General features: G+C 41.7%; 1 protein-coding gene across 1 annotated transcript; it reads left to right on the forward strand.

Annotated features, from left to right (window-relative positions):
- Positions 1–4,477: 4,477 nt before the first annotated feature.
- On the forward strand, positions 4,478–18,152 carry ptger3 (prostaglandin E receptor 3 (subtype EP3)). The gene is made up of 2 exons (XM_041838684.2): positions 4,478–5,326; positions 17,423–18,152. The coding sequence occupies exons 1-2, from the start codon at positions 4,478–4,480 to the stop codon at positions 17,729–17,731; spliced, it is 1,158 nt and encodes a 385-aa protein (XP_041694618.2). The 3' UTR covers positions 17,732–18,152.
- Positions 18,153–22,699: the final 4,547 nt, after the last annotated feature.

Raw genomic sequence — 22,699 nt, forward strand, 5'->3', positions numbered from 1 at the left:
GTCTGGGGCTGTTTTTCATGGTTCGGGCTAGGCCCCTTAGTTCCAGTGAAGGGAAATCATACAGCAACACAATGAAATTGTAGACGATTCTGTGCTTCCAACTTTGTGGCAACAGTTTGGGGAAGGCCCTTTCTTGTTTCAGCATGACAATGCCCCCGGTCACAAAGCTAGGTCCATACAAAAATGGTTTGTCGAGATCGCTATGGAAGAACTTGACTGGCCTGCACAGAGCCCTGACCTCAACCCCATCGAACTCCTTTGGGATGAATTGGAACGCTGACTGCGAGCCAGGCCTAATCTGCGAACATCAGTGCCCGACCTCACTAATGCGCTTGTGGCTGAATGGAAGCAAGTCCCCGCAGCAATGTTCCAACATCTAGTGGAAAGCCTTCCCAGAAGGTTGAAGGCTACTATAGCAGCAAAGGGGGGACAAACTCCATATTAATGCCTATGATTTTGGAATTAGATGTTCGACGAGCAGGTGTCCACATACCTTTAGTCAGGTAGTGTATACACAGTGTATAAAACATTAGGAACACCTTCCTAATATTGAGTTGCACCCCCTTTTGCCCTCAGAATAGCCTCAATTTGTCGAGGCGTGGACTCTACAAGGTGTCAAGCATTCCACAGGGATGCTGGCCCATGTTGACTCCAATGCTTCCCACAGTTGTCAATTTGGCTGTATGTCCTTTGGGTGGTGGACCATTCTTGATACACACGGGAAACTGTTGTGCTTGAAAAACCCAGCAGCGTTTCCGTTCTTGTCTCACTCAAGCCGGTCTGCCTGGCACCTACTACCATACCCAGTTCAAAGGCACTTAAATATTTTGTCTTGTCCATTCACCATCTGAATGGCAATCAATATCTCAATTATCTCAAGGCAATGCATCTACACTGATTTGAAGTGGATTCAACAAGTGGCATCAATAAGTGATCATAGCTTTCACCTGGTCACTCTGTCATGGAAAGAGCACGTATTCCTACTCTTTTGTACACGGTGTATGTCATACAGTCACAATTCATGTTTAGGGCCTATAAAAGCACTCTACTCAACTTTGGTAAGAGTTTACCTCATGAAATTTCTGCTCTATGTTGTATACTCAAACAGCTCAGGATTACTGTGCGGTAAGGATAACTGTTAACATCTTTTTTTATGACAGAATCAATAGAATGTGATGACGAGGTCTTATCTTGATCACTAAAAATAAACTGAAATGTAAGCAACATGTGAGTAAAGTCCTGTCAAACTCATTGCTGTGGTATTTTTCATGCAAAACTCAGGTGTGATCATGAGACTATCTTTAAAGGCCCAGTGCATTCAAAACATGATTTCCCTGTGGTTTATATATATTTCCACACAGGTTGGATGATGATAATGCCCTTTAAGTGTAAAAGCTGTGTGAAATGACCGCCTAAAATGTCTGACTGTTTTGGTGAGATGGAGTTCTGGCCTGCCTGGTGACATCACCAGGCGGTAAATTAGTTTATAGGCCAATAAGAAAGAGTTCCAAACCTCTGCCAATAACAGCTAGTTTTCAGTTTTCCTCTTCCTACTAAGACTACTCCTAGACAGTCCTAGCAAAATTCTTACTTGAGAAATGGCTCTTTGCTAATAAGCTATTTTGGTATGTTTTTGACCATTTTAATTGAAAACAATCACCGTAAGTTACTTAATTGTAACCCAGAAATTATTTGATATTGAGATAAAAAATGGCTGCATTGGACCTTTAAATACAGGTCACTTCTATAATCAAAGCACATCATGTTATGTTTTAATCATATTTGATTGCTGTTCTCAGTCTTGTCTGTAGGTGGCCCTTGGTGCATTTACATTTTAGTCATTTAGCAGACGCTCTTATCCAGAGCGACTTACAGTTAAAACTACTAGACTAAATTAACTAGCCCACTTAATTTTCTGACTGATTAATACTATTCAGGAGTCTGCTGAGGGGATAATGGCACATAATAATGGCCAGAACGGAGCAAATGGAATGGCATCAAACACCTGGAAACCATGTGTTTGATGTATTCAATACCATGCCAATGATTCCGCTCCAGTCATTACCACGAGCCCGTTCTCCCCAATTAAGGTGCCACCAACCTCCTGCATCAGGAGGCTATGTAGAAACGTGATGATGGGATAGGCCTATCAACCAAGTGCATAGTGAGGAAGAATTATCCACTCATGGTAGGTTAATGTGTGACGAGAATATTCTAAAACTATTTTCAGTGCAGCAAATGGCTTGCCTGGCTACCCACACTCCTTGCTCCAGCCAAACGCTATGCCACGCCCAACGGAAGTTAATGCCTCGATCACACCTACAGTGTTATTGCGTTTTGGTACACCAGAAGTACAGTGCATTCATTTCCAATGGAACGCTGCGTTTGACTTGCAGCGTCGCAGAGGAAGTTGCAGTGAGTTCTGTGTGGTGCATACATTGGATAAATCTAAGTATTCATCAAATTGTATGCATAGACGGCTTGACAGAAATGGTAGCAGAAGGTGAATGTTGAAGTTTTGTTGCACTCATATCCCGATGATGCTGTCTACCATTTTGCGCAATTACACTGTAGGTGTGTTCCAGGCACAAGCCTGGTTCACATTACCCATAAGCACTCCTTTACATTGCACCAGATGTCATGCATTTCAATGGGAACATCCACAACTGAGTGGAAACCTAACGCCCCCTTGCAGTTGAAGGCTCTGTTGCAAGATGGACAGCGCATACTTAGAATTATTTTTAACTTTACAGTCTCTTCAGTCCAGACAGTCTGTCGAAAAACAGGAAGTTACCAAAACACAGAAGATGGAAAATGTGTTGTTTTCAGTGATGGCTTTATGGGATAACTAGCCAGTGAATACTATTTTAATAGCAATGTTAAATTATACACATTGGCTGCTAAGCCAATTATATTATGACTGTTGCCTCCCGTTTAAGTTTGTGATGGTAATGGCGTTCGTTTTTTATGATAATTATTAGGTGGAGATCGCCAATTACAATAGCATCTTCAACCTAGCCTAGCTTTTAGCTGCTCTGCAGTGCAAGCTAGCTTGACTTGGTATAAAGTTAGAGAAACAAGTTGAGGAAAAAGTACAGTAACTAAACATGTTTTATTATCACCTGAAAAACTATATTTATCCTGTCTTGAATGAAAAGGTCATCTTTTGCAATCTCCCAAAATAAATGCGATCTCTGACAAGAGTGGCTCTCCTCCATCTTGCGTTATGCCCAGTGTCCACCAGATGCATATACATTTAGTTTTTCCAGATATCTAGCCTGCATTTTCTGTATTTTATGCACATGTGCTTCACTTTTTAATTAGTTAAAAGCTAGCTAGTTGGATTCTGTGTGTGTACTTCCGTTTGTAAAGAAACGCACGAGTTCAAAATATTGAGCGCATGCGGTATACAGAACACACAGCAGCCTAGTGCGGCACCCCCAACGTAGCATTGTGGACTGTTCCATTGATAATAAATGACTTCCGCAGCAACCAAAGAGTTTGACGCATCTGGTGGACATGATGCTACACTTCTCTGTTCAGTAGCAGGGCAAGACTCCTTGAAGATGACATACAGCGTAATGAAATACCTCTCGATGTAAAGGGAAATTAGTTTAAAGTATGTAGCGAATGGCACAGCAGCAGAATAATTTAGTTTGAGTCATCAGGCTAGCAAATGGCATTTAATTCAAAGTAAACTACAATGTGAAGGATATAGGCTTGCCTTGTGATAATCAGGCTAGTAGACCCACATTTTCTTAAATGCAACAACTAGGCTTATCCCATGGCTCTGAAGTGTCCTAGGTCAGTGATTTCCAACCACGTGGCTCAGGGAGCTTCCAAGGGATCCCTGAAAAAGCTGTGATAAAACTAAGATTGAATATAACAGCAGCAAGGCCAAAATGTCTCACATTTTATAGAAGAACTGACTGGCATGGTGCAATTTCATATTTTTCTTTCACCAATTATTGACCACACATTTTGCTGGGGGTCCCTGGATTTAAAAAAAGAAGCTTTTCAGTGGAACTCAGAATGGATCAGAACCCCTAGTTCAGGTAAGTTCAATCATAGGCAACTCGTCTCCTGGAGAGATGTTGGAATCCAACAAAGCCATTAATAATAGCCTAGGCCAATATTCAATGTAAGGCATAGCTGCCTACTAGGTATAGGCCTATGCTAAAACATTTACAGTCTAATTTCAGCAGAAAGGTGAACATGCATTTTATATTTTGTTTAAATTCAGTGAAATGGCCAATTATGCCCTTGTCCAGCTGCCAAAATTAGCCTGCTGGAGCCATTGGTGTTGAAAGGTAGTACTGCCGAATTTTGAAAGTGTGCGTGTGCTCTTGCAGGTAGTCCCGCCTCCCGAGCTTTAAAAGGTCTGACGCGCTTTTACGCACAGTAGCTTTGCAGACAACACTTGGAGGGTGCTGGGCATGTACAGTGGACTTAGACTTTATGTATCCTCACATAGAGGATGACTTCCGACAACTGCGACTCTTTGGATACCTGGCGCAACTCTTCTCCTGGAGAGATGTTGGAATCCAACAAGTCCTTGCGTGAGAGCAATGTCACCAAAAGTGGCAACTGTGGATCCGTATCAGTTGTTTTCCCCATTACTATGATGGTAACGGGAATGGTGGGCAATTCTCTCGCTCTTATGCTGGTATATAGCTCGTACAGAAAAAAAGAAAATAACAGGAAAAAGTCTTTCCTACTCTGCATAGGGTCGCTGGCATTGACTGATCTGTTTGGACAGCTTCTCACCAGCCCGATAGTTATATCGGTTTACAGAGCCGATTTGAAATGGGACCGCATAGACTCATCCGGGAGTCTGTGTGCTTTCTTTGGAGTGTGCATGACAACTTTTGGCCTGTGTTCTCTATTCCTTGCCAGCGCAATGGCAATTGAGAGAGCATTGGCGATTACAAGTCCTCATTGGTACTCCAATCACATGAAAACAAGTGTGACAAAGCAAGTCCTGGCAGTTATATGGTGTCTTGTTCTGTTTTTCGCGCTGTTGCCGATCGCAGGAGTTGGGCAGTACACGCTGCAATGGCCAGGCACTTGGTGCTTCATAAGCACTGGAGACAGAGAGGTCTCGGGCAACATGTTTTTCTCCATCACTTTCGCTGTTCTTGGGATATTCTCACTTCTTGTGACTTTCTCCTGCAACGTCGTCACAATTCGTGGATTACTTATTCGTTGCAAAACGAAATCTGGCACATCTCACTCATCCAAGCAGTGGGAACGATTAACCACGGAGACAGTCATTCAACTATTGGGAATCATGTGCGTGCTGCTTATATGCTGGGCACCTTTACTGGTAAGTTCTGGTGGTTTTACTCGTTTTATAGCAATGTGGTGTTGAACTCTCTAACAGACTAAAATCATATTTGACAAGGCACGCCTATACTACAAATAATTCACAGAACGTACATTTTAATTAAAATTCCAAAGGAATGGTCTCAGTTGCAACCTTATTGACACACGTAGTTTATTAACATCTCATTGGAAGTAAATAATATACCTAATAACTGTATTTAACCTTGTAATGGTTCCTGGAGTAGTAGAAGACTAGGTTAAGGATGGAACTATTACATTCGTATTGCAGAAATGTAGCCTTACAGCGTAATTAAAATGTATAGGCAATGTTCCTGCATTTGCTGAGACTGCATTCATTAGTATTTTTCTTTTTCTTGTAATGCATCATAATGCACCTTTGAAAATTAGTTACGAAATACCTAATAAATACAACACAGCTTTGGTGACACCCTCATCTTTATAAATAATGGTTTTGGCCACTTGGAACTTTTGGAAATGAAGCTTCTCCTCCCGACCATGCCATTCTGCTCCCAAACCTGAAAAAAATTATATTATCTTCTTAAATAAAGTGAAATCTTCCCTTCTCCTAAAATACATGTATTAAGACGATTATGATGTATTAAGACGATGAGTTCACGGTTATTGTCCATAATTGTTGGTTACACGATTATGCAGTAATTGTGCCAGCCCTAGAAATAAATGAAAACCTCACCAGCTAGCTACCAATCTATTTTAGTTTCAATGTCCGATCATTCAAAAAACAAGCTCACTAATTGTTATTTGTACCTTTCCACAAACGGTCTGGTATGTGTTGTTTGATATGAGCAAGTTCACCCATATGTATCAAAGAATAGGTCACGTGTCCACGATTAGTTAGTGGCCACTGCCTGGCCAATGATCTAGCTAGCTACATTTCAGTAATTAGCTATCCTTCTAAATGCGGTGGCCATTGGATAAACTAAGGGGAAAAGTTAGTTATTGTTGCCAGTTATTGTTGCCTGTGGTGTAATCATGTCTAACCAGTTGGCTAATGTAGCCTGTGTGCCCATGAGCTCCCAAGTCTAGATAGCTGTGTCTTTTGGTGTCCATGATTAGCTAGCTAGCTAGTTGGCTACTGCATGGCCAGTGTAAGCCAGCATGCTAACTAGCCAGCTACATTTCAGTCAGTAGCTATCCTTCTAAATGCGATGGTCACTGGATAAACTAGCTATGAGTTGAACATATTTGGCTGAAAACGAACTAGAAGCCAGTTGTTGTTGCCCATGCTGGAATCATACAGTATCTAACCTGCTGGCTCCTGAAGCCCATGACCTCCCGAGTCTAGCTAACGTTAGCTAGCTAGCATCGCTAATTAGTATTTCGCTAGCTAGCTGAGCTGTTTAAGAAAACGCCAGATATGAATCAAACACTGTAGCTAGCTATCAAGCCCTCCTCGGCAACAATGTTTTGGGGCGTGAGAATGTCAGATTCGTATTTAAATTTTATGTTAACTGTCATTGAAGTTGGTGGTTACTACTGGTTTCAGATCCAAGGCGAAGATACATTTTCTGCCATGTTTTGGTAAGGGCTCAGAGTGACGTCATGCACTCAAGAAATCACCCGACGAGTTCTATATCGAGACTCATGAATGTTCATGAAATAGCGCAATCTCTAACGCATTAGCGATACAGATTGAATAGAGCCCAATATCAGAATTTCTATTGCCATCATGTTGAGTATCTAGTCACACAAAACCCCTTTTGTATTATGCCTACAGGTTTGATATATTTGTTTTGTAATTTTTTCTTACCAAAATATAGACCACAAAAATAAGTAGCAATTTGCTCAACTGTTATTTTTTATTTATTTTTATTTAAGTCCTTAATAAAACAACATTTGTATAAAAATACAAATAAAGAATGTATTTTTATTACATTTTAGACTTAATTCTCTAAGGGCCAGATTCCGACCCAAGTTAAGCACATGTAAATGGTACGTAATTCCCTTTTTATGCACTTTTCTCTCTATGCGTATTCTGACCTTGAATTTAAGCATAAGAATAGCGTGCCATTCACCTGCTATTCGTTTTGGGTGGAGATTAAATAAATGAAGGTGTGGGGCGACAGAAGCCATTTTCTGACCTTGACGTACAGTTGAAGTCGGAAGTTTACATACCCCTTAGCCAAATACATTTAAACTCAGTTTTTCACAATTCCTGACATTTAATCCTAGTAAAAAGTCCCTGTCTTAGGTCAGTTAGGATCACCACTTTATTTGAAGAATGTGAAATGTCAGAATAATAGTAGAGAGAATGATTTATTTCAGCTTTTTTTTTCTCCATCACATTCCCAGTGGGTCAGAAGGTTACATACACTCAATTAGTATTTGGTAGCATTGCCTTTAATTTGTTTAACTTGGGTCAAACGTTTTGGGTAGCTTCCACAAGCTTCCCACAGTAAGTTGGGTGAATTTTGGCCCATTCCTCCTGACAGAGCTGGTGTAACTGAGTCAGGTTTGTAGGCCTCCTTGCCCGCACACGCTTTTTCAGTTCTGCCCACACATTTTCTATAGGATTGAGGTCAGGGCTTTGTGATGGCCACTCCAATACCTTGACTTTGTTGTCCTTAAGCCATTTTGCCACAACTTTGGAAGTATGCTTGGGGTCATTGTCCATTTGGAAGACCCATTTGCGACTAAGCTTTAACTTCCTGACTGATGTCTTGAGATGTTGCTTCAATATATCCACATAATTTTCCTTCCTCATGATGCTATCTATTTTGTGAAGTGCACCAGTCCCTCCTGCAGCAAAGCACCCCCACAGCATGATGCTGCCACCCCGTGCTTCACGGTTGGGATGGTGTTCTTCGGCTTGCAAGCCTTCCCCTTTTTCCTCCAAACATAACAATGGTCATTATGGCCAAACAGCTCTATTTTTGATTCATCGGACCAGAGGACATTTCTCCAAAAAGTACGATCTTTGTCCACATGTGTAGTTGCAAACCGTAGTCTGGCTTTTTTATGGCGGTTTTGGAGCAGTGGCTTCTTCCTTGCTGAGCGGCCTTTCAGGTTATGTCGATATAGGACTCGTTTTACTGTGGATATAGATACTTTTGTACCTGTTTCCTCCAGCATCTTCACAAGGTCCTTTACTGTTGTTCTGGGATTGATTTGCACTTTTCACACCAAAGTACGTTCATCTCTAGGAGACAGAACACTTCTCCTTCCTGAGCGGTATGACGGCTGCATGGTCCCATGATGTTTATACTTGTGTACTATTGTTTGTACAGATGAACGTGGTACCTTCAGGCGTTTGGAAATTCCTCCCAAGGATGAACCAGACTTGTGGAAGTCTACAATTTTTTTTCTGAGGTCTTTGCTGATTTCGTTTGATTTTCCCATGAGCAAAGGGGCACTGAGTTTGAAGGTAGGCCTTGAAATACATCCACAGTTACACCTCCAATTGACTCAAATGATGTCAATTAGCCTATCAGAAGCTTCTAAATCCATGACATCATTTTCTGGAATTTTCCAAGCTGTTTAAAGGCATAGTCAATTTAGCTAAGGTAAACTTCTGACCCACTGGAATTGTGATACAGTGAATTATAAGTGAAATAATCTGTCTGTAAACAATTGTTGGAAAAATTACTTGTGTCATGCACAAAGTCCTAACCGACTTGCCAAATCTATAGTTTGTTAACAAGAAATTTGTGGAGTGATTGAAAAACTAGTTTTAATGACTCCAACCTAAGTGTATGTAAACTTCCGACTTCAATTGTAATTCCACCACCTTTACGCGCGGGGAAACCATGAATAAGGTATTGCGAACCTACCGGTTCCAAGTTTAAAAAGCATCTAATTTTTCTATTTTTCTATTAGAAAAACTACCATTCTCCATGCACTATAATTTACAACTTGATTAGAGCTATTGATAAGAGTTAGGTAAATTAGTAAATCGTTTGGATAAGGGAATTGCAGCTATAACTATGAAACTAGTCATATGGCCGCAAACTGAAGCATATCAACATATCAACTTTCCCACAGTAAAGTTCATGAAATGATGTGCAATTATGCAGAATTTAATTGTACAGCCTTTTAACTTGCGCGGATGGGCACTCTCGAATGTCTTAATTATAGGCTACCCCGACTTTCTCTGTTTCCTATTTCTATCATGTAAAATATTAGCCACTATCAATATCAGTAGGCTAATAAAAACACATATTCAACTGCCAATTTACTCTTAGTTATCATTCCATTTAATTACATTGTTTTGTTTACCTTAATTTGCTTCCTCTGTAAACACCATCACAGCCATGTGGTTGTAGCTGAGGATCATTAGTAACAGTTGATCATATAAAAAAAAAAGACATAGGCTAATTAAATTGTTATGGAGCGGAGCGCAGACCAAGCCATAACAGTTTGAACCCGACGCATGGGGCAAAAGTTGGCTGTGTCATCACACAGTTCCATGGTTAGCGCAGGCAATAGACGAGGGTATAGCCTACTATTGTACATTATTCATCGCTATTATAATTCTATGTACACTAATCTTCCAACATTACCATGGGTTAAAAAACAGAATCTAGTATATTTTCAGGATTAATCAAACCACCATTTTCTTTATTTTGTGTGTAAAGGCTCTCCAAACCTGTTTTTCTATGATTCATAAATACTTTCCTAACCCTAAATAATCTACAAGATCAGAGATGGGTTTTTTTAATCTACCAATTGATGCAGAAACAGACGAATATGCATACTGTATATTTAGATGTTGGCCAGCAAGTGGGAGGGTTTTCAGTGGTTGAATAACATTTATTCAGCGCTTGCAAGGGAACCAGGCCCGAAAAGCCTGTTATGTGACTGAGTAAGGTATGTCGGAATATCAACTACTGAGAAGTGTGTAGGAAAGGCATGCATACAAAAGGCTTAGGTAATTTGGTAGGTCGGAATCGGGCCCTATAAGACTGGTGCATTTTAGCATGAAAAGCTTCAGGGAGCACATGACGAGAGTACAGATACCGTTTCATTCTGCTGAACATGTGTATGCCTGATAGTGTAATGCTCACATGATATGCAGTATAGTCTATAGGTAAGACAGTCTGTGCTGTAGATAGGTAGTCTCTCCTCGTCCTGTCCCAGAACCAAACCAAGTACCTGACCAGAGGACAGCGTTTAAACAAGATTTTGTTCTGGGTTGCCGAGAATACGTGGCTATCTGGCCAATATCATTCCATAGACAGCCCACACTATGTGTCTTTAGCCTCGTTTATACCTGGTTCTAACATTCGTCAGTTGTCCTGATCTTGCCCACATTCTGATTGTGCCCACATTTGTCGACAGGTGTAGACAATTGAAAGACGCAAAGACCACCTCTGGAGGTAGTCAAAGATGCATCTTGTACGGATATCTTTGAAGTGTAAACAAATCCTAATAAGGAAAGCATATACATTTATCCAATGTTGTTGTCCTGCCCTCTAAAAATAGATCACACCGGCCAGTTGAGATAGTGGATAACGATACCTCTACAATTTCTCCAGAATAAAGGTCATGGACTTCATTAGAAACCAAGTGCCTACGCTTAAAAAAAAACGCTGGGTTGTTTAGTTTACCCAACTGTTGGGTTGCGGCAGGTAGCTTAGTGGGTAAGAGCGTTGTGCCAGTAACCGAAAGGTCACTGGTTCTAATCCCCGAGCCGACTAGGTGAAAAATCTGTCGATGTGCCCTTAAGCAAGGCACTTAACCCTAATTGCTCTGGATAAGAGCATCTGCTAAATGACGTAAATGTAGTTGGTTTGTTTTCTTTAAAAAGAGCAAAGTTGAGTTGTTGATGCTGGGGGTGTAGTTTAGTAGGGGCGTGGCTTTAAGATAGTTATTTTTAGCCACCCGTGAGAGTAAATGTAATTATGTTCTTCAGTTCTGTTGTATTGTTATCACATGTTAAGGTTGAACATTTTACGATTTTGTAGCTTCAATGAGGCTTACAGAAGTGTGAATTCCCTAAAAGCCTATGCAAATCCCATTGTTGGGATAGATGCCACCTTATTATAATATGTAATAAATAATCTTAATATTCTAGAAGAATGTGTAAAATGCTAAACATTTTAAGGCAATTTTATTTGCAGTGTGTAAACTTAACATGATGAACAGGAATTACATTTACTGTCACAGGTCGCCAATAAGATATCTGAAATCCATGGCCCTAATAAGCAACGCCTCCTGAAAATACCCAGAGAATTACATTAAAAAAGACCCACCTGCTAGGTCAACCCAGCATGAAAGTAAAAAATACCAAACTGTTTAACCCATGTTTGGGTAATCCCAACAACCCAACATGTTGGCTTATTCACGCAACCCAACTGGCTGGGTCAAAATAACCCAGCGTGTGTTCTGTCCAATATTTACCCAGTGATGGGTTACCAAATAACCCAAATTAGGTTGTTTTTGACCCAGCATTTTATAGACTGTACATATTTTAAGGCCACGCCCCTACTAAGCCACGCCTCCAGTCTTCTGAACATATCTCAATAACCCAGCATTAATAACCCAGTATGCAGCATCAATAATACAGAAGTTTTCAAAGAAAAGAACCCAACTACACTGAACAAAAATATAAATGCAACATGTAAAGTGTTGGTCCCATGTTTCATGAGCTGAAATAAAAAGATCCCAGAAATGTTCCATACGCACAAAAAGTGCATTTCTCTTAAATGTTGTGCACAAATTTGTTTTGGGGCGGCAGGTAGCTTAGTGGTTAAGAGCATTGTGCCAGTAACCGAAAAGGTTGCTGGTTCTAATCCCCGAGCTGACTAGGTGAAAAATCTGTCGATGTGCCCTTGAGCAAGGCACTTAACCCTAATTGCTCCTGTAAGTCGCTCTGGATAAGAGTGTCTGCTAAAATGACTAAAATATAATAAAAAATACATCCCTGTTAGTGAGCATTTCTCCTTTGCCAAGATCATCCATCCACCTGACAGGTGTGGCATATCAAGAAGCTGATTTAACACCTTGTGCTGGGGAAAATAAAAGGCCACTCTAAAATGTGCAGTTTTGTCACACAACACAATGCCACAGATGTCTCAGGTTTTGAGGAAGCGTGCAATTGGCATGCTGACTGCAGGAATGTCCACCAGAGCTGTTGCCAGATAATTAAATGTTCATTTCTCTACCATAAGCCTCCAACGTCGTTTTAGAGATTTTGGCAGTACGTCCAACCGTCCTCACAACCACAGATCACATGTAACCACGCCAGACCAGGACCTCCACATCCGGCTTCTTCACCTAGGGGATCGTCTGAGACCAGCCACCCGGACTGCTGATGAAACTGTGGGTTTGCACAACTGAAGAATTTCTGCACAAACTGTCAGACACCGTCCCAGGGAAGCTCATCTGTGTGCTCGTTGTCCTCACCAGGGTCTTGACCTGACTGCAGTTCGGCGTCTTAACCGACTTCATTGGGCAAACGCTCACCTTCGATGGTCACTGGCACGCTGGAGAAGTGTGCTCTTCACGGACGAATCCAGGTTTCAACTGTACCGGGCAGATGGCAGACAGTGTGTAAGACGTTGTGTGGGCAAGCGGTTTGCTGATGTCAACGTTGTGATTTGAGTGCCCCATTCCACAGGCCACACTCAACAGCCTGATTAACTCTATGCGAAGGAGATGTGTTGCACTGCATGAGGCAAATGGTGGTAACACCAGATACTGACTGGTTTTCTGATCCACACCCCTACCTTTCAGCAGGACAATAACCTAAAACCCAAGGCCAAATATACAGTTGCTTACCAAGACAGCATTGAATGTTCCTGAGTGGCCTAGTTACAGTTTTGACTTAAATCGGTTTGAAAATCTATGGCAAGACTTGAAAATGGCTGTCTTGCAATGATCAACAACCAACTTGACAGAGCTTGAATAATTTTTTAAAAGATTGAGCAAATATTGTACAATCCAGGTGTGCAAAGCTCTTAGACTTACCCAGAAAGACTCACAGCTATAATCGCTGCCAAAGTAACCGCTTCCAAAGTTGATTCTAACATGTATTGACTCAGGGGTGTGAATACTTATGTAAATTAGATATTTCTGTATTTCATTTTCAATAAATGTGCAAAAATGTCTAAAAACATGTTTTCACTTTGTCATTATGGGGTATTGTGTGTAGATGGATGAGAGAGAATCTATGTAATCCATTTTGAATTCAGGCTGTAACACAACAAAATGTGGAATAAGTCAAGGGGTATGAATATTTTCTGAAGGCATTGTATGTAAACATCTATGCGTAAATATCAAACCTGGCCAGACATCTCTTTGGTAAATGTGGTGCACCATTAGATGCACTTTTTGGCGTACTCTATCATTTAACCTGTTTCTGTTTCTACTGTGTGCAATAAGGCCTAAGTGTAATTTGTATTTAAACTGTGTATTTATTGTATTTTGTACACACATCCAGATACTCAGCTCGTTTGTGCAGTTACTTTTTTAGGGATAGGACAGGCTGTGGACAGAGCTAGGTTATCGGAACAGTATTACACCCAGTCTTAAATCGTTGGATAACAAAAGTAGGTTATAATGATGAGATTATACAACTATTGACTATAAAAGTGTGTGGTTTCTGTCGATTTACACAGCTTGTCATAAGGGGATGTCCAAGGCAGGTTGGATTAATTTGCAGTGGGCAGATGAGACACATTTTATTACCATGTGTAGACACAACAAATCTCAATCAGTTAGTGATCGGATCATCTTTTAATCAGATGACGACAACCACATGTTAACCACAGATTTTGAGAGCTGATTAAAATCCTTAAGAGTATTGACGCACCCGTAACATAATAAAAAAATACCCACGGGCAGCAGGTAGCTTAGTGGTTAAGAGCGTTGTGCCAGTAACCAAAAGGTCGCTGTTTCTAATCCCCGAGCCGACTAGGTGAAAAATCTGTCTGTGCCCTTGAGCAAGGCACTTAACCCTAATTGCTCCTGTAAGTCGCTCTGGATAAAGCGTCTGCTAAATGACTAAAATGTAAATGTAATACAAATCTGTCCGTTTAATCAAGAGATATCAGCATCTCAATCCACCACATACGTCTATGTCGGCCTTCCGTATCTGTGGTGGAAGGTGGCCAAGCTACAGCAGTGTTTGTCAGACCATGAGACATTCCGAAAATCGGTCTTCTCACAAAAACGTCTGTAGCATCCCAATGTTTTGCTCTAAGACCCCAACAAGCCCCGTGGGACTCGTCTGAAGTCAGTAATGCTGATGTGCCAACTTCTGTCTGTAGCATCTAATATGAATCTGAAGTCAAACGGGTTTATCAAGTTTATCCACGTTTCTCCAAATGTCACATTTCAAAGTGTTTTTGACACCCTAGGTTGCTCGTCCTTCTGAGCGTCACGTGTTCAATTCCAGTGGTAGACACTCATTTTGAATTATTTACACTGCTCAAAAAAATTAAGGGAACACTTAAACAACACAATGTAACTCCAAGTCAATCACACTTCTGTGAAATCAAACTGTCCACTTAGGAAGCAACACTGATTGACAATACATTTCACATTCTGTTGTGCAAATGGAATAGACAACAGGTGGAAATTATAGGCAATTAGCAAGACACCCCCAATAAAGGACTGGTTTTGCAGGTGGTGACCACAGACCACTTCTCAGTTCCTATGCTTCCTGGCTGATGTTTTGGTCACTTTTGAATGCTGGTTGTGCTTTCACTCTAGTGGTAGCATGAGACGGAGTCTACAACCCAGGTAGCTCAGGTAGTGCAGCTCATCCAGGATGGCACATCAATGCGAGCTGTGGCAAGAAGGTTTGCTGTGTCTGTCAGCGTAGTGTCCAGAGCATGGAGGCGCTACCAGGAGACAGGCCAGTACATCAGGAGACATGGAGGAGGCCGTAGCAGGGCAACAACCCAGCAGCAGGACTGCTACCTTCGCCTTTGTGCAAGGAGCAGGAGGAGCACTGCCAGAGCCCTGCAAAATGACCTCCAGCAGGCCACAAATGTGAATGTGTCTGCTCAAACGGTCAGAAACAGACTCCATGAGGGTGGTATGAGGGCCCGACGTCCACAGGTGGGGGTTGTGCTTACAGCCCAACACTGTGCAGGACATTTGGCATTTGCCAGAGAACACCAAGATTGGCAAATTCGCCACTGGCGCCCTGTGCTCTTCACAGATGAAAGCAGGTTCACACTGAGCACATGTGACAGACGTGACAGAGTCTGGAGACGCTGTGGAGAACGTTCTGCTGCCTGCAACATCCTCCAGCATGACCGGTTTGGCGGTGGGTCAGTCATGGTGTGGGGTGGCATTTCTTTGGGGGGCCGCACAGCCCTCCATGTGCTCGCCAGAGGTAGCCGGACTGCCATTAGGTACCGAGATGAGGTCCTCAGTCCCCTTGTGAGACCATATGCTGGTGCGGTTGGCCCTGGGTTCCTCCTAATGCAAGACAATGCTAGACCTCATGTGGCTGGAGTGTGTCAGCAGTTCCTGCAAGAGGAAGGCATTGATGCTATGGACTGGCCCGCCCGTTCCCCAGACATGAATCCAATTGAGCACATCTGGGACATCATGTCTCGCTCCATCCACCAACGCCACGTTGCACCACAGACTGTCCAGGAGTTGGCGGATGCTTTAGTCCAGGTCTGGTAGGAGATCCCTCAGGAGACCATCCGCCACCTCATCAGGAGCATGCCCAGGCGTTGTAGGGAGGTCATACAGGCACGTGGAGGCCACACACACACTACTGAGCCACACACACTATTTTGACTTGTTTTAAGGACATTACATCAAAGTTGGATCAGCCTGTAGTGTGGTTTTCCACTTTAATTTTGAGGGTGACTCCAAATCCAGACCTCCATGGGTTGATAAATTTGATTTCCATTGATCATTTTTGTGTGATTTTGTTGTCAGCACATTCAACTATGTAAAGAAAAAAGTATTTAATAAGATTATTTCATTCATTCAGATCTAGGATGTGTTATTTTAGTGTTCCCTTTATTTTTTTGAGCAGTGTAGTTTTAACCCTATCCCAAACCTTAACCATTCAGAATTAATGAAGGAAGATGCTGAGCAGATGGGGAGGAGCAACCCAAGCAACTTCAAAATAAATTTGACATTTGGAAATGTGGTTAAACATCAGAATGTAGTCAAATTGGTCAAACCGTGAGATCTTGTTGGACCACTTACAGTACATGCTCTGGCATTCAAAAGCAGCCCTATCAAAGAACTGTCAATTAATAATGATATCAATGGATGGAATCAGTGAATGAATGGCTGCAGCAACAGTCTGACAAGCACAACTGGCTATGCATAAAAAATTAGGCCTAATTAGACAAAATAGCAAATAAGTAATTCAAAGACTTAGTATCTCGTCTGAATGACTTAAACAAGATATTAAGTTGTTTCCGTTGTTTGTACGAGATACTAAGTCATCTGGACAAGATTATTCCAAGACTGTTATTATATTTGTTTGGGTCTTGGGCTTCAGGGCTTCCGTAGCATCTTCCCATGTCCTACCAAGGGTCCCAATTTATGGTGTGTCGCTAAATGTGTTCCATGGCTGGTGTAACTACACTTAATTTGTATAACTACACTCCAGATAGACCTACACAATGCACTACAGGTTTACTAATAACACTGTAAGCACAGTTGTAACAAATATAGCCTATTTATCTGCAGCGTTATTACAATGTACCTACCTATGTAATTACCATAAATACATAGATTTAGCAACAATTATTTATTTAAATTGTATTTAACCTTTATTTAGACAGGGGAGTCCCATTGAGAGCAATGTCTATTTTCCAAGTGAGCCCTGCATGACAAAACCAAACAATTATATAATCAAGGAAGGATCATAAGAAACATACACATTTTTTTTTTGGGTTAAACCACATTCCCAATGCGTCTAACTGTAGAGTATTCTGACGATTTTTCCATAAGTGAGGTGTGTAGAAACTGAAAGCCGTTTTACCGAAATCTGTAGTGACAGCAGGAATTTCAAGTTAGCCATCCATGTGACCAGGTATGGTATGTCGTATATCTATAAGTTAGTAATGATGTTAAGTAAAGCGACATCCTCCAAGGTACTCTTGATACAATTGTCACTGACTCTCTTCTTTAGGTGCTGATGTTAAGAATGATCTCGACACAGACGTCTTCACATCACTGCAAACCGGCAGAAGTGTCTTTCACTCTTAGTCCTAGTCGAGACATCCAGGTGGACTGTAACTTCTTTCTCACCGCCATCCGCCTGGCCTCTCTGAACCAGATCCTGGACCCTTGGGTTTACCTGCTTCTAAGGGAGATTCTACTGCGCAAGTTCTGCCAGGTGGCCAATGCTGTGTCCAACTGCTCCATAGATGGACAAAAGGAGACTCAGACGGCCCTGGATGCTCTCAACAAGCAGCCTGCCGACACTAACAGTCTGTAGAAACAGTAAATGGACCGGATCAAACTTAAGAATAACCTGACCTGATTTATTATTCTATCACCCACAGTCCAAAACCACTCGGATGAATACAAAACAGTTATTGTGCTGGACACATTCCCAGAACAAGCATGACGTTGCTGACACAAGAATATTGTGCCACTAATGACAGAAATGACTTTGTTAGTGTGTTAATGGGCCCGGCAATGCTCTCCATGTGCACTTATTTTTGTTTGGTTGCATACATTCCAGTGAGGCTCACAAAACCAGCATGTGAAAACGTGACCTCTGCAATCTTCACTTTGGACTGTCAATGGAAGCCAATGAGTTCCAGGGGGATTTTTTACATGGTTGCTCAATAACATTACAGCCCTACCAAACACAGAAAACAGACATTCTAAATCAGAAGATACCATTTTGTTTTTCAACCAATAAGTTAAAACAATGTCAGTGAATTATTAGAGTGTTCGTAAGGGGATGTGACGCAGCCTTTTGACAGTTGACAATTATTGATGGAATATAGTTTTTGACCTTCTGGAATCACATTTGCATTTGTATTTAATGTAACCAAGTTGATTCCCGAGTGGCGCAGTGGTCTAAGGCACTGCATTGCATTGCTAGCTGTGCCACTAGAGATCCTGGTTTGAATCCAGCTCTGTCATAGCCGGTCGCGACCGGGAGACCCATGGGGCGGCGCACTATTGGCCCAGCGTCGTCCAGGGTAGGGAATGGCCGGCAGGGATGTAGCTCAGTTGGTAGAGCATGGCGTTTGCAATGCCAGGGTTGCGGGTTCGATTCCCACTGGGGCCAGTATGAAAAAAATAAATAATAATGTATGCACTCACTAACTGTAAGTCGCTCTGGATAAGAGCGTCTGCTAAATGACTAAAATGTTATGATGGCTGAAATGTGTGATATTTTTAATTCAAATCATTCTGAAACCTCTGAAGTGCAATGCAAGTGTACTCGAAACTGGAATTGAATGTGCAGTATTATATATGCTAATTTAAGAAGATTGAAAAATGCATTGATTATATGGAAAAGGCATTGATATGTGTTGTTTCGGTGTTGAACACTGAAGTTTGTGTTGAACTATGAATGTGCTGAAGATGCTACATATTAGGGATATGCTGTCATATGTACAGGGGGGTCCATAATTATTGGCACCCTTGACAGAAAATGAGCAAAAAAAACTGTATAAAATAAATGATATAAATGCTATATTGTATGCAAAACAAATGCGATAATATTTTATACTAATACAATTGCTCAGAGAGAGATTTTGTTCAACAAGTAATTCTAAAACATCTCTAAAAGATAGGGGTGAAAGTTATTGGCACCCCTGTTTGCAGTAGGCCTACTCCAGTACCCTTGTGAGGATAACGACACTGTTGATGGAATATCGTTTTGACCTAATGGAATTACATTTGCATTTGTATTTCATATAACAAAGTTGATGGTAAATGTAATAATGGCTGGAATGTGTGACATGTTTAATTCAAATCGTTCTTAACTTTTTTTTCTTGGAACATTCCTCCATACAGAATATTTCCAGATCCTTGATATCCTTCATCTGGGCTTATGGACTGCCCTCTTTAATTCAAACCACAGGTTTTCAAAGTCCGACAGATGGCCATTGCAGAATGTGGATTTTGTGGTCAATTAACCAAGACAAATAATATAATTGCCCCATTTTTTAAGCATACTATATAGGTCAGTATCTATATTATTTATTTGATTGTCTTTTTTTACTCATCTTTATCAATGTTGCCAATAATTATGGACCCCATTGAGCTTCTGCTATTTACATTTTGGTTATTTACATTTTGGTCATTTTGGTCATTTTGTTTATTCCTATTGTCTCTTGAATCGCTTGTTTTATAAGGGATTGAATATGTTCAAACAAAAGCCTTGGTAGACCTGAGTTAATTATTTTTCTTAAGCATGTACTGTACATTTCTCATATGGTCATGCCTACAGCAGCCTATGCTGTGAATGGATATGATAACGTTCTCTTTCATGTTGCATGTGGTAGTTCATGAATCATGTCAGTGGGATGATGTTCTCCATGAGCCATTACTTCTTTTTCATCAGTCCAGTACCCTGGACAACAACATGAAAGACGTCATACTGTACAGTGCCTCACCTTGCCTTACCATGCCTAGCGTATTGAAAAACATTTATGAGCCAACTACCCAGTTGGTTACTTGGCTAACAGAATGATGCTAACTGGCAGGCAAACTTGAGAGCTTGTGTATTTTCAGTTTCTCACCTACGGCAATGATTATCTGTCAAAATGGTTATTACAGACAGAATGTATAATTTAATGATTGTCAAACCAGTATGCCTCAGAAACCAGCTCAAAGGGTTTAACCGTAGGAAGTTATTGAGATTGAAAGGAGAGATAGAGTCGAATACTGTGCTATTGCAGCATAGAGAGCACTTTATCTATGGAGTTTTGGATGCATTTTGCACAGGAACACATTTCTGTGACATTGAGTAACGTTCATATTTATGTTGTATTCATTTATTATAGGTGTTAAACATGCTAATTTATTATTTTATGAGAGGCAAATTTCTACTCTATATGGTGGTCAATTTAATGAAGGGATTTTAATTTTAATCTCTGTGTGTGTAGAAATTGGGTGCACACTGCACGTGTCTGAGTGATTGAAGTGGAGAGAACAGGGCAAGGTTAGGTGGCTTGGGTCCCTGATGAGCTTCTTGGCCTTCCTGCGACACCTGGTGTTGTAGGTGTCCTGTAGGGCAGGCAGTGTGCACCCAATGGTGCGTTCGGCTGCACGCATCACCCTCTGAAGAGCCTTGCGGTCCAGTGGCGGTGGAGTTGCCGTACCAGGCTGTGATGCAGCCTGACAGTATGCTCTTGATGGTGCTCCTGTAGAACACTGAAGGCCCCCGGGGACAGGCCACATTTTGTGCCTTCTTCACTACAGTGTCCGTGTGGTTAGACCATTTTAGCTTCTCTGAGATGTGTACGCAGAGGAATTTCAAGTTATTGACCGTCTCCATGGCGGCGCCGTTGATGAGAATTGGGCGTGTCCAGCCTGGTTCCTCCTGAATTCCACAATCAGCTCCTTTGCTTTGCTAACATTGAGGGAGAGGTTGTTTACTTGGCACCACCCTGTCAGAGTGCCTACCTTCTCCCTGTAGGCTGTCTCGTCGTTGTTGGTGATCAGGCCTACTACTGACGTGTCGTCAGCGAACTTGATGATGGAGTTATAACTGTGTGAGGCCATATAGTCGTGGGTATACAGAGAATACAGGAGGGGACTGAGGACGCACCCTTGTGGGGCCCAGTGTTGAGGACCAGTGTCGAGGAGGTATTGTTGCCTACCTTCACCACCTGGGGGCGGCCCGTCAGGAAGCCCAGGACCCAGTTGTATAGGGAGGAGTTCAGACCCAGGGCTGTGAGCTTTGTAATGAGCTTACAGGGCACTATGGTGTTGAAGGCCGAGCTGGTCGATGAACAGCATCCTCACGTATGCATTCCCTTTGTCCAGGTGGGCAAGAGCAGTGTGCAGTGCAATGGTGATTGCTTCGTCCGTGGATCTCTCAGGGCGGTACGCGAATTGGCACGGCTAGAAATGCCATCTGGGCCAGAAGCCTTGCGAGGGTTAACACGTTTGAATGTCTTACATACGTCCTCAGTGGAGACTGTGTGTGTAGCCCACGTTGTCAGAGAATATTTTCATCAGGGGCTCTCCTCGGCAGCTCAGGGTCATTGTGCTCGAATTTTGAGAAGCTGTTTAGCTCGTCTGGTAGGGTGGCATTGGTGTCCGTGATGTGGCTGGCTTTCTTTTTGTAATCCGTGATCGTTAGGGGCCCCTGCCACATACGCCTTGTGTCTGACCCGCTGAATTTCTCCTCCACTTTGTCTCTATACTTGTGTTTCACATTCTTGATCGATCTGCATAAGTCATATTTGTACTGTTTAACCAAACTATTGTCCCCGGTCACCTTGCCCTGTTTATAAGCAGCATCTCTCTCTTTCTGTTTTCCTACAAGGCTGCTATCAATCCACCATTTTTTATTGGGTACGTTTTGAAAGATACTATCGGTATCACGTCATCTATGCATTTTTTGATGAAAATGCTGTTATACCATTTTAATTGTCCATAGGCAATTTTCCAAGGCTTTGCTCTTCAGACCACATGGAGGTAAATATGACATTTTCCTCATGCAGTACTTCCACAATAGAAAGGAAAAAAGGTGATAATGATCCCTGCTGAGTACACTCGCTCCATTTCAACACTTAGTAATCTGTTCCATAATGACTCACATTTTCTTTATATGAAATGCATTCTAAGCTTTGCAAGACATAATTTGCTCTCATAAAATATGAATGAATAAGACCAGTAGGCCTACTACTCAGATATATGTGGATAGAAGATTGAGAAAAATAACTTTAATGTTGGCTTAGCTATATCATCTATGCTAAGAGAAAAGAATGCATACACTGTAATTCAATGTTGCACCCTCATGGGTAACACTAAGGTACTACATTAAGGTACCCTTTATTGGGGTTTTAAAGACATTGAATTATTAGTTCCTATTGTAGAGACCATAACCCAACACCTAGCACCCTCTAAGAGGTTTGTAAGGGCTAAGGTGTTGGGTTGACAGTCATGGACCCGGGTTTGACTCCTGGGCAGGGCCACCCCCAAAATACTTTGCATTGGTGTAAGACATGAGATGAAGCTACCATGATGCCATTGACTGCGTGCCCTGAGGGGCTTGAGAAAGAGAATTGCAGGGGCGCACTTTCCGAAGGACACCTACCAACCTAGCAAGAGGTATGGCTCTCTTTGCATACGGCTAAGGTGTTGGGTTGATAGTCGATGGTTTGAGTACTGGTTGGATTACCCCTTTATTCGCTGCAATAGGTAGTTTAATTATAAATAATGAGTTATTATAGCATTTGAAATTAGTTTAAATTGTGTGATCTGTCAT

Source organism: Coregonus clupeaformis, chromosome 20 (assembly GCF_020615455.1).
Source record: "Coregonus clupeaformis isolate EN_2021a chromosome 20, ASM2061545v1, whole genome shotgun sequence".
Taxonomy (NCBI): domain Eukaryota; kingdom Metazoa; phylum Chordata; class Actinopteri; order Salmoniformes; family Salmonidae; genus Coregonus; species Coregonus clupeaformis.